The sequence below is a fragment of the Siniperca chuatsi genome, linkage group LG21, assembly GCF_020085105.1.
Source record: "Siniperca chuatsi isolate FFG_IHB_CAS linkage group LG21, ASM2008510v1, whole genome shotgun sequence".
NCBI lineage: Eukaryota > Metazoa > Chordata > Actinopteri > Centrarchiformes > Sinipercidae > Siniperca > Siniperca chuatsi.
Genome location: NC_058062.1, coordinates 11452036 through 11474330, shown reverse-complemented (window position 1 = coordinate 11474330; position 22295 = coordinate 11452036). Strand labels below are relative to the sequence as shown.

Sequence of the window (22295 nt, the reverse complement as noted above, 5' to 3'; positions counted from 1 at the left end):
CAGTTACTCTAATATTCTGAGCAGTTATATTTTAGTTAGATTTTTCTACACTGTAATCTGTATCTACGCTCCAAGATGTGCGATGCGTAAAATCTCTCCAGCTGGATCCTTCCCTGTAAAGTGCTGGTTCTCCATGGCTACCACGGTCCTAAAACGGATGGAAACTGATGGAAAAAAACAAAAACAAATTCCATTAATTGTTTCCAGTTTACTTTAAAAGGAAAAAACTAAAAATAAGAGAGGAGAGATGCGGCATCAGCTTGTACCACACTGTCAGGTGAGTGTGGCTGACAGCGGCAGCAGCGCTCCTGATTGATCTATATAGTCAAAGTAAGGGGAATAAAACGCCACAATTCCGGCGCGGAATTCCAAAATAAAACCTCGACCGGAGAACATGTGTTGTGAAGGTGCTTAAAACTTATTTTTGTGCTGCAAAATAGTCCACATCCGGCCACTGTTCAGTTATCTGATATAGACTTGATTGTTACTTAAACTCAATTGTAGCCTATTTTCAATAGCATCAGTGACTGCTACTGTGACCATATAGATAGTCCTGTACCGACCCCATCCCACTACCAATACAGTAGTAGGCTATATGAACAGGCGGCCTACGATTAGGTAAAATACCGAGACAAATATAGATCATTGCCTCATGTAATTTAGGTCTACTTACACTCAATAACAAAAACGTAAAGGTCCCCCCGGGTTATATGATAATTACCCTACATTTAAGAAGCTCGGTTGCCATGGAATCCTGATTACATCAAACTATTATTAGAAATAATTGCACTTTGTGACCAAGCACTTAGTCACCTGTCATACCGGAGGGGTCCTGCAGGTGAGGCAGCTTAGATACGTGCGTCTAAAATTCAGCAGCACACCTGAGTCCAAATGGAAAAAGAGAAGAAGGCATAATGTTACGTTGATAGCTAACTGGTTTGTAAACCGATGGGGACGTTAGCTAAGTAAACGTTTAAAACATATGAGTAGGGCTGTTATTGTTATATGTGGATCGATAACGTAAAAACTGTGGAGAGACGCAGCGATAGGCAGCTGTTGAACTAGCGAACTTTAGCATCAGTCTCCGAGGTAGGTGTTTCACAATTGAATCCCTGCCCATGTGATTAAGCTGTCGAAAATAACAGTGTTAATGTCAAAATGCAAACAAATCTCGACAAATTGATTAAAAACTAATTTCAACTGTAAAACTCGACAAATTAACACAGCATTAGCATTCACCCTTTTCAAGACAATATGTAGCCTAGTAGAGGCACCTTTGGCAACAATTACAGCCTGGAGCCCCCCCCCCAGGTCTTCCTAGTAAAACTGCCCAAGCTGTGCCATGGGGACCATGAGTGAAAAGCAATTTTCAAGTCCTGCCACAAATTCTCAATTCGACTGAGGTCTTGACTCTGACTTGGCCAGTACTCCAGGATATTTTGAAGCCATTCCCATGTAGTTTTATGGCTATACAGTATGTTTGGTGTTGTCTCACTGGAAAATAAATCTACCAAACTCTCTTGCAGTCTGCAGCAAGTTTAACTCATTATCTGTATTTACCAGAAAATCTAGCTGTGTTTTCAACATTTCACTTTGCAGAAATACTGTATGTCTTTTGATGTAAAAGAGTGGTGTAAAAGACAAAAAAAAAAACATAGATAGGAGGCAGCGGAGATTACAACATATTTCCTTTTAATGATCAAATTCAGTGTAATTGCACACTTGTGGGTGTAATTCTTGTTCATGCTGAGTAAGATTGAAGCAAGCAAGCAGATTTTAAAATCCCACAGCCCTCTTATCAGTACGAAATGATAAGAACAATAGACATGAAATTATAAAACTCAGATATTAAAGGTCCAGTGTGTAACATTTAGGAGGAGCTATTGGCAGAAATGGAATATAATATTTTATAAGTATGTTTTCATTAGTGTATAATCACCATAACATAAGAATCGTCGTGTTTTCATTACCTTAGAATAAGCCATTTTTATCTACATAGGGAGCGGGTCCCGTTCCACGGAGGTCGCCATGTTGCACAGCCATGTTTCTACAGTAGCCCAGAACAGTCAAACCAAACACTGGCTCTAGATAGGACTGTTTTTCACGGTCTCCATGGTTTCTCCTACACGCTTGGAAGGGGAGGGTGATGTGAGCGGTATTCAAATGATTGCAAAGGCAATTTCAGCTCTAGATGCTGTGGGTAATTTGAATGGGAATTGAGACAATTTTTCTACTCACAATTGTAGAGGTGTGGTGGGAAACAGCTGCAGTATTGATAGAATGTCTTGGAAATGGTACAAACTTTTATCAGTTCCTAATTTAGAGTATTCATTTTGGCTTATTGTTTCGGCACTAGTTAGAAGTTATCCCTGCTCATGATATTACAATTTTACTGCCATACAGTTAGAGAGGGTGAAGGATGCAACTGGACACTGCAGGATGACGCATCTGACAATGACGCAGTGCTTGCTGTGTTTGAGTGTAGCACTGTGTTGCAATTGGAAGAGGATGTAGTCGGCGTCTTGTTAAAATCCACAACCAGTATAGTTCCACAAATGCATCTGCTGTGACATGTATAGGGAAGTCAGAAGGGTGCATTGCAATAATTAAATCATGCATTGAAATAGAATTCATTTCATTTATCTGTTTAGTTCAGAGCACATACACAAAGCCATGAGAGACAAGCAGTGTCAACTAATCATGTCTTTATGAAGGTGACCTCTCTGTGACTCACAGGCTCTATCTTTGGGAGCATCCATCATGATTACTGAGCGGACAAGTTGTCTTTTATCAGACTAATGTTGTCAGTTCTGTTAGAGAAGAGTTGGCCTTGATTGTAGTCTAGTTTAACAGCAGTAGTATTTAATGATCAAACCAATTATGTCTGATCCTCAGCATCTGCTACATATTACAGAGGCTATCTAAGCAGAGATCTATACTGCACAGATTATGCCTTGCATTGAAGATATAGCACGAATAATTAAACAGTTTTACAAATGTAAGAATTTGTAGTAAAAATTTGCCAAACAAATAAACAGAACAATTCCAAATATGTTGGCATGTATCTTTCCTGCACCTGTAAACCTGTTAATTCCCAAATTCTTTCATAAGCATTACTCAAATGCTATCATAGGTGGAAAGCAGAACTGAAATGCCATGATTTGTCAGAGTTGTTGTGGCTCAGTTAATTATTCAATCTTTTGAAGTGTTCTGGAGTATTTTAACCTTGAACATTAGTTGATGCAAACACACACAGGTTTCCGTCTTATTTTGCAGGCTTTAAAAATTTGCTTAAAACATCTGCCACATTTTTTTTAGAAGCTATTGTTAAAAAGTTTGGTTAGTATAAAAAGCTTTGCCTTGCTTTAAATGAACAATTTTAGGATAGAATAGGATAGCTAAAATGCTTCATGCTTGCTTTAAGAAGTACAACACTACTTCTGACTTATGGTTATTGTTTGTAAGATTAACAAGAATTGCCACGTCTGTCTCTTAAATTAGACACACACATTTTTCACGTAATTTTCACAGAGGGATCATTGCATTGGCTTTTGCTTAGTGTAAAGTAACACACAAGTCAGTTAGCGGTTCACCTGTGCTCTGTCACAACAGCTAGTTTGAACTTTTTGACATCCTGCCTTTGGACATTTTTGCACCATCCTTCTACAATCCATGCCATCCATCAGCACATAGATGGCATACACATATTACAGATGCACATTTATGGTTGTACTTGTCGACGTGTTGTTTGAGGTTTGTCTTGCTGGTATTGTTCTTCTGTTTGCATGTTGTGCTACAACCGTGGCTTTTGCCCACAGCTAACCTTAGATCAGTGAATCATTGCTGTTATGACACAATAGATTCCTAAGCTAATTATGTTCTGATGCATTTTGTAGATCAGTAAATCTATTCTATTTTTGCAGATTCATTAGAAGAATGCAGGAGAAATGGACTGAGCAACATTATATCCAAACTGTGGAAGACAGTATGAAGATGAGAGAGCAGTGGGATGAACCAACAGAGCATCAGAAGGTAGGCAAAAGAGAGGTCAGAAGTTAACGTCTCCTTGGTTCTGATAACAGAACCAGCTCTTTCTGCTGTTCAGTTTCCTCTCTTTACACAGAAAAACCAATGTGTCTGAGTCTGTCTGTACCTTTTCTTGTTGGCAGAACTGACTCTGGGTTGCCAGATTTGTCTGTGTCCACCACTCTCAATGGCCAGGTTGTGGTCTTTCATGTCTTCTTCTTTCTTAGCTGATCAAAGTGCCAAGATAATCTGCCTCTGTATCAGCTGGTCTGTGCTAAATAACACTGAAGTTTACTTTAAGGTTTATATCAAATGTACAATGTTTGATGTGCTTTTCCTTCTGTTTGGCTATAATTTGGTAGGTCTAGTTTGCGTGAGGTCTGTGCTTAGGCTGTGCACTGTCGATGAGGTGAGCCTCATGACCAGCTGACTGAAAGAACTTGTCTCCATTTTCTTATGTGTGTAGCTTAGTAATGGTGGGAGCTGGGCTCATTGGCTTTAAGGTGTTTGTTGAATTTTATTGCTGTTCTTTGGATCCTAATTAAAAGTGGACATTGATTGTGTGTTGTGCTTCTCTGGGTTTACCGATTTCAGTTTGAAAGGTCTCAGTTGGGTGTTAATCCCATTTTCAATAGCCTTGTTTTGTCAGGGTGTCTCCACACATCAGTGCCATATAGTAAAATTGGTTCAGTTATGAATTTGAATATTTGTAGCCAGGTTCAGGTTTGTATAGGTAGGTGTTGAGATTGTTTTATGGCATAGAAAAGTCCTTCTTCCTTTGTTTCTGAAAGCTTTCAAAATGAAAGGGCCGATAGATATAATTTGTGTTCCTTATTATGTATAGTTATGTTTTGCATTTGTTCAATCTCAGTGGAGCCCAGTAAAACCCTATTTGGATTTTCTGGAAAATCACGATCTTGTTCCTTTCCAAATTCATAGGCAAGGCAAGTTCTGGCAGAATATCTGTAAAAATACAGCTGTTGTTGTGATGATTCTTTAGATTTGTCCAGATAATAGATGATAGAACAGAAGTCATTTATTGGGATTATCTAACAGATAGAGACCAGCGATATCTGAAGGGTGAAGGTGTGGTTTGTTGTTGTAATTTGGTTTAAAACCAATCTGACTTTTGCCGATGACATGATGTTTAGCAGTTGGGTGTCAAGGATGCTGCAGAATAACTTGCTGGTGCTACTTATACTGCTGTGTGCCTCAATAGTTGCTGGGTCAAATTCATTTCCAGATTTAAAGATTGGTATGGTAATCCCCAGTGGTGGAAGAAGTACTCAGATCTTTTACTTAAGTAAAAGTAGCAATATCACAGTGTAGAAATACTCTGTTATAAGTAAACGTCCTGCATTCAAAATTTTACTAAAGTGGGGGGAAAGAAGTACAAAAGTATTCGCATCAAGTATTATGCAGCAAGCAAAGTATTATGCAGAATGGTCCATTTCAGAATAATATATAGGCTGTTATATTATTGGATTATGATTATTGATTTGTTAATGTGTTCATCACTTTAATGTTGTAGTTGGTATAGGTGGAGATAATAGTAATTACTTTTATGTACTGCTGTGTAGCCACGGGGATAAATAGTATTATCTTAAACTAACACTCATCATTTATTTGTGTACACTATGTATTTAAGTACACTATTTTAGTAAATGTACTTGGTAATCCCTTTGCTCTAGATATCAGGGACATGCCCAACATTTAAGTTTAAAAGGGAACTCCATCGATTGTACACATCAAAGTCTGTTTACAGGTCTTGGGGAATGCTACTGCATATGTGAAAAAAGTTGTATAAAGCCTTTTGCAGCTCCAGAGGGAGCTGTGTGAAATCTGATAAATTGCCTCAGTTGATGTCACTTGAGGCAGCATCAGTTGGAGCTGAACAGTAAAAGTCTGAAAATGAAAACTATCTGGGGGTGCGGAGTTAGACAAAAGTAAGCTTACCAGACCTCTGTAGCCTACTCCTTATCTCTGCTTGAGGCTAGCGGCTACTAGCATAATACACCTGAATCTCTGACCAAACTGTTGGTGGTCGAGCTGCATTGTGGGTAATGTAGGCGCAAGGAAGAAGAATGCATGGAATAAAAAAGATATCATCTCTGGTTCTGCATCAGTTTTCTTTTTTAACCTCCAATCGTGGGTCTGACAATGTTATGGGAATGCAATGCTAAATTGGTGGAGTACTCTTTTAATATTAAATAAATTCTACATTGTGTTGCTGAATTTGTGCATTTTGTGTTTTACCATATACCCCAAAGGCTGCTTTCCTAGTTTTAGGACCTGAATTTTGGTTAATACTCTCTGACTCTTCCGATCTCCAAAAACAGTTCCCAGGAGTTGGCTGAACTTCATTTAAACACGATTTGCATAAAAACTTAGTGTGTCTGGCCCCTCTGTTTAAAACAAGCACTTGCCTTTAATCCAAAGGAAATCAAAATTGTATTTCTGTCCAGTGTTTGTATTTTTGAGGTAACCTCTTTGGCGGATCTAATAAAAAAAAATTGTTAAAAAAGTTGCGCGTCTGAGAATCTAGCACAAATAACCCCATTTTAGTATTGTTTGTCCAGAAAAACACTGGCTGCAGGCAAACCTAGCCATTGTTGCAGTACACACACAGCACACAGAGGAAGAAAACAGTGCCAGTAATACACATTGAACTCTAGCCATCTACTCTCACCAGAGCTCTGCGGTTGTCCGGTTCAAACACAGATAGGCAAAGAAAAAACTCAGGTCAGAAAGGTTGGTTACTTGGTTCTTTTAGACTTTGTTTGCAAATGCTAAATTCTTTGGCACTCTCCTTCTTATGGCAGACACTGCACAGTTAAAATGCTTCTGAGTCTTTGTCACGTTAAAGGCAAGTTAATATGTTAAAACATCTCCAGTTCAGTGAGTAGTGTGTAATGATCAGGGCTAGTGAGCAGGGCATTTATGGGCTGTGATTCTCAAATAAAACTTTTGCCAGTGTAATTATAGAATTAAACAAGGGGAGACAAAGTGTCAAAGTAAAATGTGTGGGGCTTGAGAAAAGTTGAGTGTGTGTGTTTTCTAGAGAGGCAACTGAAATTCTCAGAAAAAAATACAATACTTTGCTGTGGATAAATAGTTTGAAACATTATGAAACCGATGGTGATGGCCAGGAACCCAAAATACTTCCCGTACATACTGTGAAACCATGTCTCGTTTTCTTGAGGGCATTTAAGTACTGTGTTGCAAGCGACAGCTGATGCCAGTTCCAGCTTAAAACTTGGGGTTGAAAGTGTTAACTGATGTCAGGAGGTCGGTTGCAGTGTGGTGGATTGTGAACAGGTGTTTGTGCTTGTCTAGATTGCAGCAGGATATGCTACTTTCACAGCACTTGTCACTGACTATTACTGTAACAGAGAAATAACTTAGAGAGGTACACACTGCCACCCAGTGTAGTGAATGGGAAAATCATCTTAGTAATACCACACTGATCAGAGAGTCCTCTATGCCTTTTATTTATGGATGAATGCTGACAAGGTTGGATTGTGTTCCAGTTGGGAAATTAAAATTTACCAGCCAAATAGCTGCCAAGAGTACCTTTTAGCATTTTGGTTACAACCGTTTGGGCTCATCAGCCATTTTCAAAAGACATTGTGACTAACTAACAATATTAATGACACCTCAGTTCCATTTATGTACACCAGTGAGACAGCATTCACTATCAGGACCCTGGAGCTAGCACACCTAGACTGAATGTAGTCATCATTTAGTCATCAGTTATTAATTGCACCGCTTTTCCAACTATGTCAAAGTTTGCACCATAGAAGAAGTCTTATATTTTGAATATGACATTTGCTGTTATATTACTGAACCCTAATTATAATAGACAGTTTTCACACACAGTAGGGAAAGCACAGGTGATAATAATAATATTAATGATGGCTGAATTCAATTTAGCTGCTTCAGTTTCAGGGTCCATGTTGCTTTTTACACTGTCATGAGTCAGGCATCCATCCAAATGTAGTGCAGATTTTAACAGAATTTCCAAAAAATCGGAAAAAGAAAATGTGAAACAATAGCTGTAGGGGTGAGAAGCCCTTTTCGTTGACCTTTTTTCTCCTGTTTATGTTAAGGAGGTAGGTAAGATGCCTGTATTTCCTTTTGTTTTCTTTTGTTCAAGATAGGTAAGTTGTTAATATTACATATTGTTTTATTTATTGTTTTGGCTGTGCTCTCCCCGACTCTGATACTACCATGATTCATGAAGAAATAATTTCCGTTTGGACTACATCTGCTGTGGCACTGGTCATCCTGAACTTGGGAGTGAGGAAGGAGGGGAGTCACTTTATGCTATGCTCAGGTTTTCCCCTAGACCAGACAGGCCTAGGCCGTGTTCCATCCACTACCGTTAAAATATTAGGTTTATCATTGAGATAAATAGCTGGTGGTGCTAACTCTCCAGCTGGGTGCTAATTCTCCCGTCGGGTGCCATTAAACCATGAGGGTGCAATGACATGACGTAGTTAAAAGAGCGCCAGTCAAAGCGCGTAAAACCATGTAGAAAACGTGATGGAAATATGGCATTTATGTTTGTTTCACGTATTAATTTGAGAAACGTTACAGTCTCATCAGTCCATACACATCTGATGTTTCGTCTGCTGCAATAGTTCGTCTCTTCAGTGGAAGCTTGAGTGACACATGCTTCATTTACGTCATGATTAATTCCTGATTAAGTCTGTCTCCACTGAACCTTGTCGCATTTATTTTCATGGATACATCAATACCTCAGCAGCCAAGCATAAAAACACTTTTGCGATATAAATTTTCAGCATTTCCACTCAGGTTTTTTAATGCGCAAATTGAAAATGCGCATAAAAACAGGTGGATGGAAACACACTTACTTACTGGGACACTTGAATAGAACAGAGGCATTGTTAATGTTATAATTGTGTAATAATGTATTAATTGTTAATTAGTAACATTAAAAGAGTACAAGAGGCCTACTGAGTCATCTCTGCTCCATGTCTCAGGTAACTAAGCTAAAAACAACCCTGCAATCATTTGCCAACCACCTCTATCATCTGAACAGCTGAATCACAAATTTCTCTCATATTTTCATAGCTTGGCATACAATTCTAGTCGCAAAGTCAAAAAAGATATTTTCATGTTTTTATTTACATCAGCATTTTCAAAAATCATATCAGAAAACAAAGATAGTAAATCAACAAACATCTATCTATATATATTAAACACATTCTAAAATATGGTTGGAGGCTCTCAGGATGCATAGGTGACCAAGCCTTTTAGACCTTGCTTTCTAAAATGTTTCTCTATTAATTGCAAATTGCACACATCACAAAACCATTGGTTTACATTTGAACTATTGCAGATTTTATTTTTTCCTGGGAAATAACTGACAAAACTCTACAGGATAAATTGTATACAGGTTAAGGTTGTCCTCTGTGCTGCACACCAACATCTATACCATAAAAATCTGGGCAGCTTGTGACCTTAGCGATTTGATGGGTGTCAGGAGTATGTAATCAATTCAGTAAGCCTTGTGAGAGATTGAATCAAAATACAAAAAGTTCCCATTTAAAAGGGCTGTGCTGGATAAGGGTATACTAGAGGCTACTGCTCACATTTTACAAAAGCAGTGTTGGGTAGGTTACTTAGAGGGACACTCTCTACGGCATTTTGTGAAATACAGTTGTTTGCTGTCATATCCAGAGTTAGATAAGAAGGTTCATATTAGTTGCAGTGGGACGTTCTTGGCCTAGCTGTGCACAAAGACTGGAAGCAGAAGGAAGGCAGATAGCCCAGCTCTGTAAAAAGTGAAATAACATGTTTTCCAACAACTCCAAAGCTGTCTGAAGTTTGCTGACACATTGGAGCTGGGTTTAGGGAGTGCACATAGCACTCATTTCACAAATGAAATTCATTGCATCCTCTCATCTGACTGTGGGTAAACAGATGGAAAACAAGCATTATTTTAAGATTTGTATTCAAACACATTTGCTTCTGCATGATGTTTTATAGGATGTCACTGTTGTAATGGCCTAATGAGTTTTCTTATTCCACTTATAAGTATTCCTGTAAGTAATCTTTGCAATCTTTTCAAAAATATCTGTTATCTAAATCCATTATTTGTTCTAATCTTACCACCCAACTCTGAATATGAGAACAGGGTATAAAGGGATATAGAGTGCAGTATGATTTAAGGCCCCTAGGCAGAACACCAGAGAAGCACTTTCTGAGTTCACACCTGGTACATTAAAATGATGTATAGTCCATCAAATACTTTAAATGTGCTCCCCCTTTGGATTCTTGCTTGTCCCTGATATGGATATATGACAGTTCTACTGATGTTCTTTGTTACTGAACATGTCTGATCTCTGTATTTCTATATGTGTTACACATCTATATCACAACATGTATTTCAGTGTTTGCAGTGATGCTGAATTAACTCCTCTTTGGATATACATTGCGCAGCACTGCAGATGTGCTTGAGACAGTACAGCCTATTTGCTCCAGTCCACTTCATTTGCTTCATATTGTGCTTATATGGAAGCTGTCAATGGTCCATTCAGATAAATGGAAACACCATTGACACCAGCTATTTGCTGTCTTTGAAGACAGAGGTGCATTACCTTGGTGTTTAGAGTCATAGTGTTTAGAGAAGACATCTTTGACTGTTCTTATAGAACAAGTCAAAGTATTGAAATAATTTAAAAGCTGTAAACAAACGTGGTGGGATTGTTGACAGAGGTTACAGAAGTAAGATCCAGATTAACCTAGTCGACTAAGGTCTATTCGCCTAAACCAAACTAAGTTCATTTTGTGTCTATACATAAGTATCCCTATTTGTTTGGGGGAAAAAGGATGTAGCCACACTGATCCGACATTGTCTGTGTCATTGTTTTTCATTGATTTTCCTGAATGTTATTCAGGACTGATGTGCCAGATTTGTATCAGTTTTGATTGTCAGAGAAATCGGCAATGGTTTTTTCAGCTTTTGGAGATATTTAGTCTATTTAGCCAGTGGAATTTAGCAGCAACAGAAGGACTAAACATTTCTTTTGTTGCCATTCATGGCCATGCTTTCTGAATAGGCTAAACTGAAAATGTGTCAAAGGTAGCAACACTCTTTGTTAAATTTCTCTCTGTTCAGTGACTGATCAGTGCGGCTGCCCTCAAAGATATTTGGGTGTCACTGTAGCTATATTGAACAAAGTTTGTCTGAAATAATTTGGACTTTGGAATTTGGAATGTAATTTGTGAAATTACACATTTTCACATAGTATGTGTTGTTTGATGTTGGCATTGTCATTTGAAAGACAAAACATTTAGTATTTATAATAAAAACCACATATATCTTCCTACCTAAAGTGTTCACTTCTTCCCAATTAAAAAAACCCAAAACAAACCATGGTATCGGGGACCTGGCAGCTAGTATAAAAACAGGCAGGAAAATGTTACCCGGTCAGTCCGCTTCTCGATAGAACCCCAACTTCTTGCTCCCTCTTTTAGGACCCTGATTGAAGGGGATCAGTACTCCCAAAGAGAAGATGCATCAACAGTTGTACCATCACCCATAAGTGTACCTCCCTGGTCTCCACGAAGGTACTTGCCATTAGAGCCCTTGATAGCGATGCGTCCATGTTCCAGGAACTCAAGGAAAAAGTCCTCTGGCTTTTCTCCGTCTGAGCACACTAGGCCACTGCTAGAGACGTACCAGAACTTTCCATTCACACCTGTAAAAGGATATCAGTGTATTTAGCCATTTGTTTAAATTAACAACCACCGCTTTAGTGCTTTAGTTTGGTATTTGATGCTAGATATTTATTAAAACAGGATACAGATATATTGATTGTTATGCAGAAATGTAGTATGTTGTGCACATATGAAAACACTGACTTTTTACATTGTAAGCGCCATCATTGAAGATCAATAAGAAAATGTCATAGACAGATCGATTTGCGTCCAGAGTGTTGGAGTTCTTGTGGTGACACACAAAGCCATTTTCTCCACTAAGGATCAGCATAGGGCGGTTGATGAGTTTCATCAGGAATAATTCATCATCACCTGCAATGAAGGACAAATACTGTTCATCTGTTGTGCATGGGTCAACAAAGCTGTACCTGTGGCGGCATTTTCAAACAAACCCAGCTTTGAATCTCAAGTAGCTCGCCTGAAAGCACTTACCCACTGTATCGCTGACTGCTGAGAGCTGCCCATTCTTCTTTGTACACACATACTTTCCATTACTTGCTTTGAGTGCCACCCTCTGTTCTCGCCACTCAATGTCAAACATTGTGTTGATCTCTCTGGGAAAAAAGACATGGATGGGCAGATGGAGAGGTTCAGGTAAGAGGTATGTGAAAACATGGAAGAAAGCTCCTCTTTTAAAGCCCTTAAAGCTACTTACACTTCTGTGGCAGTGGACTGGATCTCTCCATGAGTCACTAAAGTCCAGTAGGATCCACCATTGGTCCTGAACATAGACTTTTTGCTCTCCTTATCAATCTCCATCTGGAAGGTCTCCATGTCTGTCTCCACATCCTGATTGGCTGAAATACTCACTCCTGGTAATAAGGAAAGACAAGACAGCCTTGATAATTGTGCCTTTGTTCAGTAGAAATGATGGGTCACAATGTTGCATCCTCTTGAATGCCATTTGCATCCTCTTGAATGTCAATTACTCTCTTAGGCATTGCCAAAGACACTTGTGTACATAATACAATGGTAATCCAACATTTAATTACATCCATGCCCTCTCTATTGTTGCACCACATAATACAGCGTGCTATGTACAATGATTCATCTAAGTCTCCTCATATAGTCAGCAGGTGTTGTTAGGTCACACAGCATTTTATTTGGCAAATATATTGATGATATGTGAATATCATATATCCATTTTAATTTATGAGTTTCCTCAGTATTTCCCAAATTATTTTGGTTGTTTTGATTTTGTGCAATTCTAGTCCTGGGTTCTAGCAACGTAAGTGTTAAAATTGTTACCCACTCTAGTAGATGTCACCACCTGAAGGTGCCACACACAAATGTATGGTGCTTTGGCGTGGTGTTGCTTCAGGGCTCCTGTTGCACAGATGAGCTTCTAATTTGTGATCTTCTCTAATAATGCAAGGGCATGTCAAAGTGCAATAGCAAATGCTAACATACTTGATGAGCTGTGGATGTTCCCATGCCTCGCTTTGTAAACCTTTGCTCTTAAACAAATGTTATGTGATCAACTCATGTGATATGTTTTGCATACAAAGTAATTGTGTAAATAAAGTTAAATGCAATACAGAATAACATCCAATTTTTTTTTCTCCAAAACTGACTAACTTTCCAATTAGTCAGTTAGTGCCCTGGTTTGTAAACCTGTGTGCCTCACTTTCAGCCGATCTAGTGTTATATACTTAATCCACATGTATTATCTCTGTCTGGTGGGGTGTGTCAGGTGGTGGAGAATACATAGACACATAAAACTGAACTGTGTCTGCTGTAGTTCAAATTAGATGCCACAGAAATATCCTTCAACCTTTCTCTTAAGCCTGTTACAACCCTAATCCCCCACAGTCACCCCTCCACCCTTCCTGTTCATTTGCTTGCTGTAATTCCCTGAGTGGTGAAATGCAAATCTGCACTGCAGGGCCCACTAAGCAGCTTTCAGTGCCTTGTTCCTTAAAAAACATGGAACTGCCACAAGGCCAAACACTACAGTTAAAAATTTAATTCTTTCCTATATTATGAGGATGGAGAGCCAGGTTGTTGAAATATTGCCCTGATAGTGACCTTTTTTAATGCAGAATTTAATTCATGCATAAGCATAATGCATAATAAGCATAACTGCAGTCTAAAGTTAGTTTGAGAACATCATTCCCCAGATAGTTGCTATATATATATATATATATATATATATATCTATAAGATATACTATACTACATGCTTTAGTATTGCATGTGCATTGTACAGCTAGTTTACAACTACACCAGTAAAGATGTCCTCCAATGGGGCTCGTAAGAACTGTTAGTTGTTTTAATTGAATTTTAAAGCTTTAAAAAGGTGCAACAGAACACAGTTTGCTCCCCTGACCTTCCACATTGTTTGCTTGAATAATTATACAGGACAGAGCAAATCTCACCATGCAGGCTGCCAAGAGATCTTGTAACTGATCTGTCTGGTAAGGGCTGGCTGTAGCTCTTTTTTGCTGCCACCTCATTGCATTGTATTACATTGGATCTATAGATGGCCAGTCTATAGATCCACATAATTTAGAGAACTTCACTCGATAGATGACGGTAAAGAGCGAGTAGCTGCAAGGCTTTAAGTCCATTGATGGTAATTGACACCCATTGGGCACAGATCTTCCCTGGAGTCATTTGCACACTGCTTAATCTTCAATGGACACATAGTGGAAATGACAAAGCCCATTACCACAATTACCGCCACAGTATCTGTCAACCATTCTGGATCCAGCATGTAGACATAGACAGGAAAGGCAGGGCTTTCTGTCATTAGCTGGTAAATGTTATTGATTAGGTTTTGTGGTTACTGTAACTGTACAGATTCAATTATATAAAGACCATCTCAAGTTAATTTGAATCCCTCATTACTATACAGAGTTTGGTATTTGAATTCACTTTATGTCCACAACACCCGACAGTGATACTGCTCCACTCAGGAAAGTACTGTAATCTTAATTTGTCAAAAGGCACACCATGTACTCTACTGTGCTATGTTGTTTAGATATTTTAAATGGGTTAGACTCTTTCCAAACCTCAATACCTAAACCTGCTAAATGTAACAGTCTGTGTAGCCACCTTGGTGGAGATTAAACTAAGAAATACAGGGAGACAGAATATAGATCAGGACACTGAACTGAAATCAACAGTACCTGAAAGATGAAAATTGCATTTAACTACACTCTGAGTGGTTGTGAAAATAAACTGTGACAAGGAGTAAGAAAGTAAGAAAAAAGAGAGTAAGAAAAATTCACAAATCACAACAACATTTATCTTACTGAGAATCAAAGAGTAATTTGACAAAGGGTATATTGTCAAAAATATGGTGCACTACTCTCTAAAGGATCTGAAAATGGTCTCACCTAGTCTCACATGCTAACATTGTGGTAAAGTGCACAAGGACATACAGCAGCTGCATAGTGATTGCAAAATCATAGTAAAGTGCGGTGACTTTCTTTTTTTCAAAAGTGATGCATTAACCATAATGTTATATTCATAATTTCTTTTTTCCCTAAATGTGAACTCATGGAGCATTGAGCCTCTGAGAGTAGTTCTAGCTACATTTAGCTTACATGTTCGCCATATTGTTTTAATATCCCATTTGTTACCATGAAGACACTTTCACATTGCCTCATTTTGAATAGATTCATGTTTCTTTAAAATGTATTTGCGAACAATTAAATCACATTATTTAACCTCTGATTTTCAACAATGAAAGTCATTTCCACTTTAAATCTTCTCAATGCATAATACTGGATTGTGAACATCAACTCCAACCTATTTTCTGTATGTAACTATAACATTTTGTAAATTTCACTTGCGTGTTGTCATCATTAGATAAAGAGATGTGATTACACGAAAAATAGGCTGATTACCTTGCTTGACCGAGACAAATCTTTTATTGGCGGCTTGAAAAACTACTTGTGGATGACTCTCCTCGAGATCGAACAGCTCATCTTTTCCAGGCTTGGAGCATCGGCCAGATCGCAGCGTTCCTGTGGGACCCACTGGGGTCAGATATTTCCCATCACAGTCCTTAAAGGCCAGCTTGCCAGATTTCAGCTCCAGTGTGAAGCTAGTAGTATTGGTATTCTCCTTCACCAGTTTGCCATCATTGCTGAGGAAACGGCTGTCACAGGTCTTCAGGCTGTACTTGCCATCCAGGTATACCAAGGTGACCAGGGAGTCCACTCCCCAGGGAATGTTGCTGTCCACTGAGATCTCTCCATCTGAAGCAGACAGATGGGCATAGCGCTTACGTGCCACACTGAGCAGGCTGGCCTGTGGGTGTAAAGCCAAATGGACAGCCCACAGCTCTTGTTCCCCAATGGCTTGGGCAAAGCAGGACAGGTAGTCAGCCGAGCCTCCAAAGTAACGCAGGTAAGGCTCTGATTGCAATGCCCAGCGACCATCAGATTGGGGCACAATAAGGAAACGGCATTCAGGGTCAGGTTTCTCTGCCCCACATGTGATCTTCCCATCTTTGTCAGAGGCCAGATACCGTCCCAGGTGACTGCGGAGGAACACTACTTGGCCATCTTGCTCGTCCTGCTCTAAGGTCCAGATCTGTTTCTTCTTCATGCTGATGCCTGAGGCGTTCACCTTGAAGCCAAAGGCCTCAGCTGTAAGGTAGCGATTCTCATAGTTGATAAGGCCAAACTGCAGCTTCAGGGCCTTGTTAATTCCGTTTGTGGGCATGCTTGAACAGGCCACAAATAAAGATTGCAAGTAAAGAAGTTCAGGTGATACAAGGGAAAGGGTAATGAGGGAAAGCAGGCATGAGACTGAAAAGCAAAAATAAAATGCTTGATTTCTCCCCTCTTCTGTCTTTCAAGCTGTAAATTAGCTCCACTGATCTCCGTTGATTGTTTAGTGTTCCTTCCTTCTCCTGTCACTTTCTCTCTTTCCCCAGAGGGCTTGCACAGGCACTTGCTCTCTGTTCCTTAATGAGTTAGGATTAAAATCAGCAGGACACAGCACCTCAATCCAACAAGCCGCTGACGTCACATACCAGTGCACCAACCACGAACCTCCCCTCCTCCCTCTCCTTCTCTGGTACACATTCAGCGCAGATTCATTCTTTATCTCTTCCTAACTTCCCCTTACTCTCATCTCTTCCTTTTCTCCTACACCCTGATCTTCCTTCCCTGTAACTCACACTGACACACTCATTTGTTAACCTGACTCCATATTGGTGTTACTCTCATATTTAGGTCCGTATACTAGTAGCCACACCATCCAACCCTAGGATTATCCTAGCTTTGATCTGCTGGCGAGCCACATTGGAAAATGTCCAGAAAGTAAAGGTGCCTTTGCTTGCTCCCCACTGCTTGTCCTTCTCTTTTGAGTCCCGTTTCTAACAGATTTTGTCTAAGATTAATTCAGTTTTTCATCGGTCAGTTCTGAATTCTGAACGCTTCCTATCCATGAATAAGCATTCTGCTTGTTAAAGACTTGATGTAAAGATTGTACTTGAAGATAAAATTGTATTCACAAAAAGCCTTTTTCACATTGCATTGGACTAGGGTTAATGTACATGGCTAACTGATTTAGAAGCATAGTCTTAACTCCCAAAGCACTACTGAGGTTTCTTTCTGAAAGTTATTACCCCAGTTTGAGCCATGCAGGTCCAGTGGAGCTATATAACATCATTATGTTTGCTTCAAGTCTTCAGAGATACTGTATCTGTAACGTCTGTGAGCTTAGTGAAGAGGAATTTGAATAACACATTTGAATGTACAAGCATGGCCCATTTGCCTTTCATCTCCACTTGCACCTTTGTTGATTCTTAACCTTATTCTTTCTAATACTTCCAGACCCACCTCTGTTACTCTGTCAGTCAATTGATAATAGAGGACATGAATCCATGCCCCATGACTTTTGTCAGTGCACGCCAAGATCAACCTTTGTAAGAGCATTATCACCCTCTTTTACTAAGGTTCCTGGGGATGTTGAGGGTAATGCCAGGGAGAACATATTGTAAATACCAAAACCACAAAAGTATGTGATTCAAACTATAGCACAAAGGGAAATTTAGGGTATTATTTCTACTAGATAATCTTTAAAGGCAAGTGCTCTCATCTATTAGCCTTGACAGAGTGATTAACACCGTGATCCCAGACCTCCATTGGGGGTTAATGCTCTAATGTTTAATCTAAGGACAAAGGTTGGTTATAGCCCAAAGCTAAAACGAAGCTGTTTGTGGAGCACAAACATATGTGGGATGTTGATGTGTGTATAGTAGCTAAAGGACAGTATCCCTTTTTTAGGGATTAGATTCTCAGTGTTTAAATCACAGTCATACATTGTGAGGAGCTCAGATATCTGGAAGGAGCTTTGAGAGTGTGTGTTGAAAGCAAGTCTAGGTGTTTTAAGATGCCAGTATGCTTCATTAGAACTGCTTGTTGGATGTTCAGATAGCTTTGGAAATATGCACTGTTATCCCCATATTTAAACATTATCGAGCCCCCCGCCTCTCTATGACGGCGTTTCACTCATTCCATTTTCATTCTTTTTGAGCAAAACCTGACCCATCTAATCAGGATGCCTCTCAGACCCCTCCCTGTGAAAGCTAACTTGGAGACCCAGAAGTCACTGGAAGGGTACAGGTCGAGACGATGCTCCAAGACGAAGTAGTTTGTATGACGTGTTGTCTGACCAGGTCTGACGGCAAAAGTGCTTTTAGCTGTTCTGAAGGCCACGCTCAAAGGTGGGGTGAAAAGCCTGCCGTCATAGAGAGGTTCAATAGTTCAAATATGGGGATAAAAACACTCATTTGTACAATCTTTTGTCGATGACAATCATAGTGTTGCATTTGTTTGTATAAATGAAAAGTGACAAGTAATTGTGTGGAAAATCAAAAAAGAGAGCTTGAGAGAGATCCTTCCTACTTTCTTGCCTCTGCACACCTGTCCAGTGTGTGATGTGGGCGTGATTGTTGGTTTGTCAGTTTTGAAAGTTACAAAAATTGTGGGACACAGCCTTCCAATTCAGACGTCAAAAAGGTGTGGAGGGAAGGGGTTTCAGATGCTATTCCACCATCCAATCACTTCAGTTGAAGCATTGTGATGCCTGGCCTGGGAAGACTGAAGTAATTGTTGGGTATTGCCACTGTGACACAGTTTATGCAGCAAAAAATGGATGGATGAATAGAAATCATTGTCACAAACATATTCTTTATATTTTTACTCCCCATTACTGTATACACTTGATATCAAAGGTGATGTAGTTTTAAAGCATACTTAAATATACAGAACAGTCTGAGATCTTAGTAAGTCATAAATCTAAATGGAGATCACATCCTCACTTTCGCCATCATTATCTCGACATACAGTAAATCTACTGTGGGTTGCATTAGCTTATATTTCGTTCCAACTCGCTGTGTGGGGACTGTTGGAATTTAAATCAGTGAAAATGGCAAGCAATGTTGCAATACTAAAAGGGTGCTCATACTGCACTTCTAATCTGTCTGAACAAAAAAAAAAAATCATCAAACATGTACACCAAGAATAAACTCTCAGCCTTCTGTAATCAGAATCTCATTCTTAAAACGTAACGAAACATTGGTTGGTCTGCTCTTACTTGCCTTGAAATGTGTGATAAAACAGCCAAACAAAATACCTTCACATTCACCCCAACCCATCATTCACAAATACAGTATACATATTAATGTGTTTTCACGCTGTACTCACTGGGTGGCAGCATTACCTTGTACCAATACACAATTGTGGTTTACTATTACAGGTAGATGAAGTGTTACCATTAATAGAGGTATAAAAGAATGTAATACGATATCTATTTATTTGTATTTCAGTTTCCGAAATACATTTCACAGTACTCTAGTTGGGAGGATCCTATATCCATGCATTTATCATCTATATACCCAACATACTCATTGTGAGATAGTGAGCATTGATGTACTGCCAATTGTGTAATAGTATTGTGTGACTTTGAAACATATGACATGGCAGTCTATGCTTATTAAATTCTTGGCAAATACTCAAGAAGCTACTAGATGTATCAGAGGAAATGCAATAGCAGACTTTCTTAAAGGGACACCACCAATTTTACATGTCAATCAATTTAATAGTCATACGCTAAGAATATTACACAAGCTGTGAAAGCAGTTGTATAATGTAGGCTGTGGCTCTACAGGAGCTTGAGTAGTCTTGGTTTGAGCTTGGAGACTACAAATTCTTTCAATTACTTGGCATTTGAAAGATATGACTGTTTTCCAGGCAACAAAGGACACTACTGAGTTGCATAACGGAAGTTTAGGATCCAGTGTTTGTGAAGCTTGACCCATACTAGGACAGTCAGGATATCTCAGCATCTGCTGCATTGATTATTATTGACTATTCTTTTTTTTTTAAATCTGTCTCTTACAAGTCCCATATCTTTGTGGGAGTGCAATACTGGTACCCCTTTATTTGCCAGTCATGAGAATTTTGTTTACCAAAGAAGACTGAAAAATATAATTCACTAGTGAGATCACAATCAGTACTGTAATTAATTAGTACAGGCACATTATAAGTCCATATGTGAATGATTTCTGTTTTTGGATGCCAAATATATCACCCAGTTGTCTATTTTGGGACATGGCCCAGTTAACTTTTATTAACTTTTTTTGTGCATATGCACACCAGTGGTTGGTACAATTGATTTATGTCCAGTAGATGGCAGTGTAGACTATAAATCATAACTAGTTTGTTTTCTCTCACAAATTTAGATTCCTGTGTTCACTGGGTTTTGCTGTGAAATGAGAAACATTTCATGAGAAGAATGTCACTCATTTTCTCAAACTTCCTAATACAAAAGAGTTGCTTGGCTGGTCGAACACAAAGCAAAAGCTGAATTAATTCATGACACAGTGGAGCAAATTGATTTCTGAAGGTGTACAGGAGAGATTCTCCTAATTTCTGAGCAATTTTGTTACTTTATTTTGACAAATGATAGATTATTAGAACAGGTGCAAATAAATAACTTTTTACAAATTACTGTTCGAATGTCACTTATACTTGAGACAAAAGTGTTTTAAATGGTTAGAACGATGACCAAACAACAATGAGTTGTTGCACTGTAAAACTCATTAGAGTTTAGTTTGTCATTTGTGTCAGCTGTCTGGGTCCCAAATGATAGAATGATACTACAGGAAATGTGAATCATAAGAAAAATGCAAAAAGATTTGTATGTTGCAGGTGTGAAGTGATGAAAAAAATCTTTAATCAGCTGTCCATCCCTGCTTCTTTTTGCAAACACGAAACAAAAAAGAACCAAGAACGTGTTTTGAGGACGTACTGTCACTGATATGCCATGAGTCTCTGATGATGGAAATAATATTCAACAGTCTTTCCCCTGTCCTTCAGATGCCCCTGCTCCCTTTCAAGTCTGTGTTGCCTAGCACTCCAGGAACCTTATGATGTCATTTAAACTGTGGTGGTCCAGTCACTATGCCAAATAGCATATTGTGACTTAAATGTCTTTAATTTCTCTCCCTTTGTCTTTTTTTGTTTTCTTTCTGTCTTTGTATCTTTCTCTCTCTTTTTGCACTATTTCTCACTCCTCAATGTCTTTCCCTATGCCATATCCCCTGCTGGAGTTCCTGGTTAAAAGCAAGTCAGAAAGAATAATAAAACCTTTGCTGTTAGCTCTAAAAGAAAATGATTGATGGGAGGGAAAAAAGAAAAAAAATATTGAAAGGGGTTGGTAACTTGTAAATACACACGCACCGACATGCATGTGCAAACACCTACGCATACTGTATACATACGCTCACACACAGATAAAATGGCGAGCTGAGGTCTTCCCCTAGGGCATGAACATGGATTAATGTGCAGAGCGAGATTATTTCATTTATAACTGTCCTGGACCTTTTCAGATAAGACCATTTTTCAGGTTGCCATCCACTAGCACCTTTAGACTGCATCTATTAGCCTGCCAAGCACTCAGAGCTCCATTTAAAGGGCCAGCACCCTCCCTATTTAGCTTGCATTGTAAAGCACTTTTAGAGAGGAGTCGTTAACACTTTAGATTACAGCCCGCCATGTACAGCGTAATTACTCTGAAGTTCTTAATCTTTTGTACTAAGGGTGTACCAGTACAGTACATTCCAATACATATATGTACGTATTGGGGAACAAGATGTGAAGTTATGGAATAAGGCGGTAACAAGGGGGACGTTTGGGAGGAACATAAAGAGAATTTATACTGTCGTTATTATTTAACTACTGGGTACCTCTTCTATTACTATTACAGGGTATAGTATGACCATAAAACTGAGCAAAAATCTGGACGTTTCAGAGAAGATGGAGTGATGACATTTTAACATCTTCAAAACTGAGAAACGTGGTTACACCGAAACACAAGTGAGTGACATCTAGGGTGGGGGAATTCTATCCGCCGATGGCAGGTGGAGCCACGAGGGCATAAACGAGTGTCCAGTAATGAAGTTTGCTGGTGAGGTGAACAACAACTGAGACAGTCTTCAGAGGCAGACAGTATCCATGACAATACACTGTCCCCTGGACCTTTGTTCCAAAGTAA

At 39.1% G+C, this 22295-nt stretch overlaps 1 protein-coding gene and 1 long non-coding RNA gene across 3 annotated transcripts in view; one reads left to right on the top strand and one right to left on the bottom strand.

Annotated features, from left to right (window-relative positions):
- Window positions 1-157: 157 nt before the first annotated feature.
- Window positions 158-22295, top strand: part of LOC122868686 — a 30986-nt gene continuing 8848 nt past the window's right edge. For both annotated transcript variants that reach the window (XR_006376158.1, XR_006376157.1), the window contains exons 1-2: window positions 158-1089; window positions 3924-4032. This is a non-coding gene — a long non-coding RNA (uncharacterized LOC122868686). The remainder of the gene's footprint in view (window positions 1090-3923; window positions 4033-22295) is intronic.
- fscn2a (fascin actin-bundling protein 2a, retinal) lies at window positions 9158-16690 on the bottom strand. Its single transcript, XM_044180887.1, has 5 exons — window positions 15629-16690; window positions 12431-12587; window positions 12208-12329; window positions 11920-12087; window positions 9158-11756 (listed from the first exon to the last, which is right to left on the bottom strand). The coding sequence occupies exons 1-5, from the start codon at window positions 16449-16451 to the stop codon at window positions 11551-11553; spliced, it is 1476 nt and encodes a 491-aa protein (XP_044036822.1). The 5' UTR covers window positions 16452-16690; the 3' UTR covers window positions 9158-11550.

Coding starts and splice junctions, on each gene's coding strand:
- fscn2a (XM_044180887.1), bottom strand. CDS start 16,451: ATGCCCACAAACGGAATTAACAAGGCCCTGAAGCTGCAGTTTGGCCTT. Junction 12,330..12,430: donor CAGTCCACTGCCACAGAAGT/GTAAGTAGCTTT, acceptor CTTTTTTCCCAG/AGAGATCAACACAATGTTTG. Junction 12,088..12,207: donor AGCAGTCAGCGATACAGTGG/GTAAGTGCTTTC, acceptor CCTTCATTGCAG/GTGATGATGAATTATTCCTG.